Source organism: Babylonia areolata, chromosome 21 (assembly GCF_041734735.1).
Source record: "Babylonia areolata isolate BAREFJ2019XMU chromosome 21, ASM4173473v1, whole genome shotgun sequence".
In the NCBI taxonomy this organism is placed as follows: domain Eukaryota; kingdom Metazoa; phylum Mollusca; class Gastropoda; order Neogastropoda; family Buccinidae; genus Babylonia; species Babylonia areolata.
The window spans coordinates 18,032,363-18,042,362 of record NC_134896.1 but is presented as its reverse complement, the minus strand read 5'-3'; the positions used below and the strand labels follow the sequence as shown (position 1 = coordinate 18,042,362).

The 10,000-nt window shown below is 45.8% G+C and overlaps 1 protein-coding gene across 1 annotated transcript in view; it reads right to left on the bottom strand.

Moving 5' to 3' along the window:
• LOC143296577 (pleckstrin homology domain-containing family H member 1-like) overlaps positions 1-10,000 on the bottom strand; it is a 350,606-nt gene that overhangs the window by 180,225 nt on the left and 160,381 nt on the right. Inside the window, exon 3 of the mRNA XM_076608600.1 lies at positions 7,139-7,276. Within this exon, the coding sequence (XP_076464715.1) occupies positions 7,139-7,276 (138 nt within the window). The remainder of the gene's footprint in view (positions 1-7,138; positions 7,277-10,000) is intronic.

The following is a 10,000-nucleotide window of genomic DNA, read 5'->3' as shown; positions in this document are numbered from 1 at the left end:
ACACATACATACGCACGCACGCATGCACGCGCGCACACACACAACTACACACACACACACACACACACACACACACACACACACACACACACACATAAAAACTGAAGCAGCGAAAGCCACGGCAGCACAGAATACTTCCTGTATCAAGTTCACCACCAAGCAAGAAGGAGAACACGCAAAACATTCACTGACAAAAAAAAAAGAAAGAAAGAAAACGAGGAAGCGAAAGAGGGCGAGAGAGGGGGGTTAATTCAATAATTGACTGCCGTGAGGGGGACGGAAGGGGGTGGGTGGGGGGTTAGAGGGGGACGGCGGGGCGGGGGGGGGGGGGGGGGGTTTAGACAAGGAAGAAGCAGAAGCAGAGAGAAATCAGGGCCATGTGATCAAGACGAAGCTGGAGAGAAAACTGAAAACAGGTGTGAGCGAACATTTACCTGAAATCCACTCTTGTTTCCCACGATGATAATACAATGATAAGACAAGCGGCACGTTATAAGTGTGTGTGTGTGTGGATGTGTGTGTGTGTGTGTGTGTGTGTGTGTGTGTGTGTGTGTGTGTTTTCTTCAGTTTAACGTCTATTCACTATAAGTGTTTTTAGACGGAAAGGAGTAAAGTAGTGTATAAAGGAAAGGGAATGCATGTGAATATTAGTGTTAAATTTTTTTTTTAAGTTCATGTTATGTATCAGGGGAAAAGTATATTTTGAGAAAAAAAAGTCTAAAGAGGTTGTGGTGTGTATTGAATGAGTTGTCATGGGAAGGAGAATATGTATATGCATATCAACAAGTATGTGTGTGTGTGTGTGTGTGTGTGTGTGTGTGTGTGTGTGTGTGTGTGTGCGAGCGCGCACACGCGTGGGTGGGTGTTTGCGTAGCTGTGTGTGTATAGTTGTGTGTGCGTGTGTGTGTGTGTGTGTGTGTGTGTGTGTGTGTGTGTGTGTGTGAGAGAGAGAGAGAGAGAGAGAGAGAGAGAGAGTATGTGTGTCTGTGTGTGTCTGTGTATGTGTGTGTGTCTGTGTGTGTGAACGCGAATGGTTCCAATGCCTGTTTTTCACACTGGTGTACTGTGTCCCATCTTCACATTGACCTCAGACCCCACCCCACCCCCCACCTCCTATCCCCCAACACCCCTCACTGGGCTCTTTTTCCCGGTCCCTCTGCCACTACACGGCCCCAATTCCCCACCCCATCCCCCTCGCACCCCCCCCCCCGCTCGCCAGGCTCCCCGCCCCCCCCCCCTCCCCCCCCCCGCCCCCCCCTTTGTTTTCGCAATCTGCTTGACCCGAGCCCGTGACCCGTTCTGTTCTTCAAGTTACACAGATGCCATTCATGCCTTCCATGCCTCGGTGTCATTGTTCTGCTCGTACCTGAACCATCACACACACCATTGTTTTCTTATTTATTTATTTATTTATTTTTTATTATTATCATTTTATTAGTATTACTATTATTATTACTACTACCTTTTTCTATATTATAATTATTATATATTTATTTATTTATTTATTTATGTAAGCTTATCTATTATTTATTCCCCCCCCCCTTTTTTTTTTTTTTTTTTTTTTTTTTTTCTCAAGGCCTGACTAAGCGCGTTGGGTTACGCTGCTGGTCAGGCATCTGCTTGGCAGATGTGGTGTAGCGTATATGGTTTGTCCGAGCGCAGTGACGCCTCCTTGAGCAACTGAAACTGAAACTGAAACACACACACACACACACACACACACACGCTCACACACACACAAACACAAACACACACACACACACGCACACACAGACAAACACTCACACACACACACACACACACACACACACACACACAGACAAACACACACACACTCACACACACACACTCACACACCCACCCACCCACACACACACACACACACACACACACACACAGACAAACACTCTCTCACACACACACACACACACACTCACACACACATACACACACACAGTCAAACAAACACACACACACACACACAGAGTCAAACACTCACTCACACACACACACACACACACACAGACAAACACACACACACTCACACACACACACTCACACACCCACCCACCCACACACACACACACACACACACACACACTCACACACACACACACATACACACACACAGTCAAACAAACACACACACACACACACACAGAGTCAAACACTCACTCACACACACACACACACACACACACACACACACACACAGTACCTTGGGACAAATTCCATTACATCTTCGAGTGTCCAACCTTTGAGGAGGCAAGAAAAAGACATTCGCCAAAACTTTACTGAAAAAAAACAAACAACAAAAACAAACAACCAAAAAACAACAGCAACAAAACAAATATTTTTTTTTAATTCCTTTCATTATTCACAAGTACAAACAAACGATTGTTGCTGACCCACCGAATCATATTTCTGAAAATCATAATGAATAGTTTCTGATTTACTCGACAGACAATGTGCATCTCTCAGAGTCCACATGCTTGCTTTTATTTCTTTTTTATTTTATATATACAGTGAAAAATGTGTCCCATCTGAGTTTGGAATAAAATACCCATTCACTTCTGGCATAAAATACATTGTACAATGATCGGCTTCGGATCCACTCTGTTCACGCATACCCAGATTTAAACACTCGACTGTTGGCCGATGTTCTTTCTCTGTCTCTGGATCTTGTATTTGGAATGCACTTCCTCTTTCGCTTCGTCAGGTCTCCGAACTCAGCTCTTTCAAGTCTGGCCTTAAAACCCACCTCTTCCCAAGACAGCCTCCCTTCCCTGCCTCTTCCTTGTCTTCAGTTTTCTCAAGTTTTAGAGTTATGCATGTGTGTGAATGACTGGTGCGAAAGCGCTTTGATTTGTCTCTGCACAATATTCATCGCTATATAAATGCCATTATTGTCATTATTATTATCAAATACTGTATCTCTTGAAGGTTACTCTCTTTCTTCTCTTTTCTTCCTCGGTATATAATCATGTCTTATGAATACCAAACAGTGTGGCCAACTACTATAAGCGCAATACCAAATGTGATTTATATCAGTATCAGTTACATGAAATGTGTACCATTTTCATGTGTCCCCCACGGGGTTTGACTGAAAATAATAATAAACACGTCTTGTCTTGTCTTGTCTTGTCTCGAGTCTGTATCCGCAGTCTTCGTGTGACTGATTTCCATCGTGTCACACGTGTGAACGGGTGCAGCATCCGTGATCCTTTCTTCTTCTTCTTCTTCTTTTAATTATGTTATAGTGTGCCAGCAGTGTCAACCCCCCCCCCCCCCAACACCACCACCTGCACTCTGTCCCCTTCCCTCCCCATCCCTTCGCCTCCCCCCTCCCCACCCCTCCTTCTTATCTCCCTTCCTGCGCTGTCCAAAGCCCAGTCTTTGAGGTTGCGCCGACACCCGCGCCACCCTCCCTCCTCACCCCTACTCCCTAGTCGGCCCTCTTTGGTCAGCGACGCGGCGTCACCCGCCCCAGCTATAGGAACACGTGCAGTTACGTGATGTCTGCCGCGATACCCGTGCTGAGCAGAACATTCCGTGTGGCGGCCCGTCTTTCAAGTCATTCCCCATCTCCCCTCCACGAACGCAACTGACATAGATGGCGGGACTTCGGAACGAAAGCTAGGGAGAATTTATGCTAATGCAAACTTTGATCAAGCCGGCCAACAGGCTGAGAGCTGTATTGTCCTGTCTCCCCAATCTCTTTGTGACGTAAACAGGTAAACTTGTCATCATAGAATGTGTGTAGACAAGTGGGTTGAACTGTAGCGAATCAGATCAATCTGTTGAATTGGACGAATTGGGATTAAGCAGTGAATCTGTCTGTCATTCACATAGCGTCACTAGGACAGGCAAAGATTGGTTATTTTAGTTCAACTAGTTGGGGGAGTGAGTGCTATAGTTTACATTAGTATACACAGAATGTTGTGGGAAGGGATAAAACCAGTCAGCACAGCCAGATCTGAGCTGTCTCCCAGAAAAACTGACTGACACAGGGTGACTGACTGATCCGTGATGTGAGGAACAAGGAAATCCCTGTTGGGCTGTGTGCTGCTTATAGGTGCTGCTTTAGGGGTAGGGTGAACTGCTTAGTGTGTGTGCTGATTTCCCATGTACATTGTAAAAGTAAACACTCTATAAAAACCACTCCATGTGGCCCTGCTATTGATGTGAGGAGAGAGTGAGTGAGTGCATGATTAGTTGATCCTATATCCCCCCTGCATAACTCCCCTCTCTCTTGCAATAGAATCGAACCAACACACTCTCAAACAAACACCAGTTTTTACAACTTGTTCATCAGCTTCATTATATTATTATCAAGATTAGGGTGGTAGGTCTGTTGGAGGAGGGGAGGGGGGGGGGTGAGGGGGCTGAAGGTATGAGGGTGAGGCGCGCGTGTGTGTTTGTGTGTGTGTGTGTGTGTGTGTGTGTGTGTGTGGTGTGTGTCCGTGCGTGCGTGCGTGTGTGTATGGGGGTGGTGTTTGTTGTGTGTTGTACGTGAGTCTTAAAGGTGATACTGTCAACGTACCCACTTTCTTTTCTCTTCTTCTGCTCTCTCTCTCTCTCTCTCTCTCTCTCTCTGTCTATCTCTCTCTCTGCCCCATCTCTCTCTCCCTCTCTCTCTCCATCTTTCCCCCTCCCTCTCTCTCTCCCTCTCTCCCTCTTTCTCTCTTTCCCTTTCTCCTCTCTCTCTCTCTCTGCCCTCTCTCTCTACCTCTATCTCTCCCTTTCTCCTCTCTCTCTCTGTGCCCCCCCCTCTCGGTCTCTCTCCCCCCTCTTTCTCTGTGCTCTCTCTCTCCCTCTCTCCTCTCTATCTCTCTGTCCCCCTCTCTCTCTCCCTCCCTCCCTCTCTCTCCCTCCCTCCTTTCTCTCTCTCTCTCCTCTCTATCGATCTCTCCCCCGTCTCTCTCCTCTCTCTCTCTCCCTCTCTCCTCTCTACCTCTCTCTCCTCTCTCCCTTTCTCTCTCTGCTCTCTCTCTCCCTCTCTCCTCTCTACCTCTCTCTCCTCTCTCCCTTTCTCTCTCTGCTCTCTCTCTCCCTCTCTCCTCTATCTCTCTGTCCCCCTCTCTCTCTCCCTCCCTCCCCCTCTCTCCTCTCTATCTCTCTGTCCCCCTCTCTCTCTCCTCTCTCCCTCCCTCCCTCTCTCTCCCTCCCTCCTTTCTCTCTCTCTCTCTCCTCTCTATCGATCTCTTCCCCGTCTCTCTCCTCTCTCTCTCTGTGCTCTCTCTTTCTCTCCCTCTCTCCTCTCTATCTCTCTCTCCCCTCTCCCTTTCTCTCTCTGCTCTATCTCTCTCCCTCTCTCTCTCTCGACTAGGAAATGCCTAACATCTTTATCCTTGAGTAATAAAGTTTTTGAATCTCTCTCTCTCTCTCTCTCTCTCTCTCTCTCTCTCTCTCTCTGTATGTCTCTTTCTGTGCGGTTCTCTCTAACTTTTACATGTCTGTCTGTCTGTATGTCTTTCTGTCTTTGTCTGTCACTGTCTCTGATGCTGTGTCCTCCATTCTGTGTTCTCTTCTCTAACCAATCCCCGCTGTCTGGCCAAGGGTCTTCAGGTGATACTGTCAACCTGCCCACTTTCTGTCTTTGTTTGCTTCTCTCTCTGGGTCTGTCTCTTCCTGTGCTCTCTCTCTCTCTCTCTCTCTCTCTCTCTCCCTCTCTCTCTCTCTCCCTCTTTCTCTCTTTCTCTTCTCTCTCTCTCTGCTCTTTCTCTCTACCTCTATCTCTCCCTCTCTCCTCTCTCTCTCTCTCCCCCTCTCTCTCTCTCCTCTCTCCCTCCCTCTCTCTCTCTCTCCCTCTCTTCTTTCTCTCACTCTCTCCTCTCTATCGATCTCTCCCCCTCTCTCTCTCCTCTCTCTGTGCTCTTTCTCTCACCCTCTATCCTCTCTCTCCTCTCTCCCTTTCTCTCTCTGTCCCTCTCTCTCTCCTCTCTCCCCCTCTCTCTCTCCCTCTCTCTCTCTCTCTTCTGCACCTCCTCCAACACCCACCCTGCCTTTTACCAACCCCCATCCAAATACTGAATTATTATCGCAGACGGAGAGAAAAATGTCAAGATAACGGATTCACGGTGGGAAAAAACAAAAACAAACTGGTAACCGTTCTGTGAAACCAATTTCGAATTTCAGACCACCAACGCTGACACAGCGAAAGAAAGAGAAGGGATGAGTGAAACACACACACACACACACACACACACACACACACACACACACACACACACACACACACACACACACACAAACAACAAGAACAAACAACAAAAAACACCCAAACGTTTGGCCGACACAGTCCACGTATTTACAACAACTATTATTTTCTTTCAAAACAATATTAGCATCGAAATACATTGACAGACACGTTGTCCTTAACGGCAACATTTGTCCTTAACGACAAGAGATAGGTAAGAGAACGGCAGGTCCTCTCTCTCTCTCTCTCTCTCTCTCTCTCTCTCTCTCTCTCTCTCTCTCTCTTCTCTCTCTCTCTGTCTGTCTGTCTGTCTGTCTCTAGTCTAAGCGACATGTCTGTGTGTGTGTGTGTGTGTGTGTGTGTGTGTGTGTGTGTGTGTGTGTGTTTGATTTTGATTTTGATATGGATACTTATACAGCGCCTATCCTCGTTTGTAGACCAAGCTCTACGCGCTTAATTTAACAATCTCCGGGTCATTCGCACAACAGGCTGTCTACCTGGGTAGAGCCGACTGATGGCTGCCACTGGGCACTCATCATTCGTTTCCTGTGTCATTCAATCAGATTTCAGGCACGCACATCAGACACACATGTAACATTTTACGTGTATGACCGTTCTATTTATTCACCCCGCGGCCATAAAGGCGGCCATACTCCGTTTTCGGGGCTGTGCATCCTGTGTATGTTCTTGTTTCCAAAACCCACCGAACGCTGACATGGATTACAGGATCTGATCTTCTGAAACTGGAAGGTCCGCACATATGTTGACCTGGGAGATCGGAAAAAATCTCCACCCTTTACCCCCACCAGGCGGCGTTTCCGATGTCCAACGCTTTAACCAATCGGCTATTGCGCCCGTCACACACACACACACACACACACACACACACACACACACACACACACACACACACACATCTTCATATATATGACCACTCACCTGTTCTTCCAGCTGAAGCTGCAGGTCACGGATGCTGGAATCCCGGTCCTGCAACAGTGCCTGCAGTTCCTGAACCCGGCTCTCCAGCTCCCCGGGCTTCCAGTTCATGGCGGCCAGCTGCTCCTCCATCAGCCGCACCTGGAGGGTAAATACAGGTAAACAGGTGAACAGGAAATACAGGTAAACAGGTGAACAAGAAATACAGGTAAACAAGTGAACAGGTGAACAGGAAATACAGGTAAACAGGAAAGACAGGTAAACACGTGAACAAGAAATACAGGTAATCAAGTGAACAGGTTAACAGGGAATACAGGTAAACAGATGAACAGATGAACAGGAAATACAGGTAAACAGGTGAACAGGAAATGCAGGTAAACAGGTGAACAGGAAATACAGGTAAACAGGTGAACAGGAAATGCAGGTAAACAGGTGAACAGGAAATACAGGTAAACAGATGAACAGGGAATACAGGTAAACAGGTGAGCAGGAATTACAGGTATACAGGTTAACAGGTGAAAAGGAAATACAGGTAAACAGGTGAACAGGAAACACAGGCAAACAGGTGAACAGGAAATACAGGTAAACAGATGAACAGGTGAAGAGGAAATGCAGGTAAACAGGTGAACAGGAAATGCAGGTAAACAGGTGAACAGGAAATACAGGTAAAGAGGTGAACAGGAAATACAGGTAACCAGGTAAACAGGAAATACAGGCAAACAGGTGAACAGGAAATACAGGTAACCAGGTAAACAGGAAATACAGGTAAACAGGTGAACAGGAAATACAGGTAAACAGGTGAACAGGAAATACAGGTAAACAGGTGAACAGGTACAGGTACACAGGTGAACAGGAAATACAGGTACACAGTTGAACAGGTGAACAGGAAATACAGGTAAACAGGTGAACAGGGAATACGGGTAAACAGGTGAACAGGAAATACAGGTAAACAGGTGAACAGGAAATACAGGTACACAGGTGAACAGGAAATACAGGTACACAGTTGAACAGGTGAACAGGAAATACAGGCAAACAGGTGAACAGGAAATACAGGTAAACAGATGAACAGGTGAAGAGGAAATGCAGGTAAACAGGTGAACAGGAAATGCAGGTAAACAGGTGAACAGGAAATGCAGGTAAACAGGTGAACAGGTAAACAGGTGAACAGGAAATACAGGTACACAGGTGAACAGGAAATACAGGTACACAGTTGAACAGGTGAACAGGAAATACAGGTAAACAGGTGAACAGGGAATACGGGTAAACAGGTGAACAGGAAATACAGGTAAACAGGTGAACAGGAAATACAGGTAAACAGGTGAACAGGAAATACAGGTAAACAGGTGAACAGGAAATACAGGTAAACAGGTGAAGAGGAAATACAGGTAAACAGGTGAACAGGAAATACAAGTAAACAGGTGAACAAGAAATACAGGTGAACAGGAAAGACAGGTGAACAGGAAATACAGGTAAACAGGTGAACAAGAAATACAGGTGAACAGGAAAGACAGGTGAACAGGAAATACAGGTAAACAGGTTAACAGGAAAGACAGGTGAACAGGAAAGACAGGTGAACAGGAAATACGGGTAAACAGGTGAACAGGAAATACAGGTAAACAGGTGAACAGGAAATACAGGTAAACAGATGAACAGGTGAACAGGAAATACAGGTAAACAGGTGAACAGGAAAGACAGGTGAACAGGAAATACAGGTACACAGGTGAACAGGGAATACAGGTGAACAGGAAATACGGGTAAACAGGTGAACAGGGAATACAGGTAAACAGGTAATACAGGTAAACAAGTGAACAGGTAAACAGGAAATACAGGTAAACAATACAACATAATACAACACAACACAAGAAGAAAAACTAGAGAGGTTTACAGAAACATTTTGGGTTGAGAGAGATATAGATGGGAATGGGGAGGGGGGGGGGCGGAGCATGTATACAAAGGCGCGCGCGTGTGTGTGTGTGTGTGCTAAGATAGGAGTTAGTAAACAATGGTTGGTTTAATTGAGGAGAGGGGGCGTGTCCAACAACAACAACAACAACAAAACATCAGAATATATTATCATGATACAAAAAGAGATGGCAACACACCACGGCTAAGGATCGAGGACACCAAACGTATACTTACTAAGCTTACCTTCGAACAACCTAAAATAATACTCAACAGGTACACAATAATTTATTATCTCAATTATCAACCCCCGGGCCTCATCGCCGTGCTAAAACTGCCGCCTCCTTCCGGAAATGTCCAAAAACGGCTTTATATACCTCGAGAAAACCCTACTCCTCATACACCTCCGGTGTGATATAATCTCCCGTGCATACGATAAAATTGAAAATACTAACAGCTCGCAGACCCAGTAGATTTCAACAAACTGACACCGTTACTGAGTCGTTAATTAGGTCTATATTATTGTATATTTGTAGCCAGTGGAATCTGGTTGAAGCACGGCTTCGAAACGTTTGAGTGAAAAAAACCCAAAAAACAACAAAACACACACAACAAAAACAACAAAACAAAAAGGATAAGAAGAAAAAAAGGTTTGACCTATGTTTCTCATTATAGATTTTATGTATGGAAATTCCCGATTAAGTCCACTCGACCACCGTTGTCTACAAAATAGCACACACACACACACACACACACACACACACACACACACACACACAATTTCAAGAAATAACAAGAACACGAAAAAGAGAGGTGACAACGCAGAATGGTCAAGGATCGACAGTACCGATTTTCCTACGATTGTTGGTCATAGCTTTCATCCGATCAGATTTTCAGTCTTTCACCATCACGATAATTATGAGTCATACAAAGTATGCCGATATGCGGTTGGGTCCGTTAGCT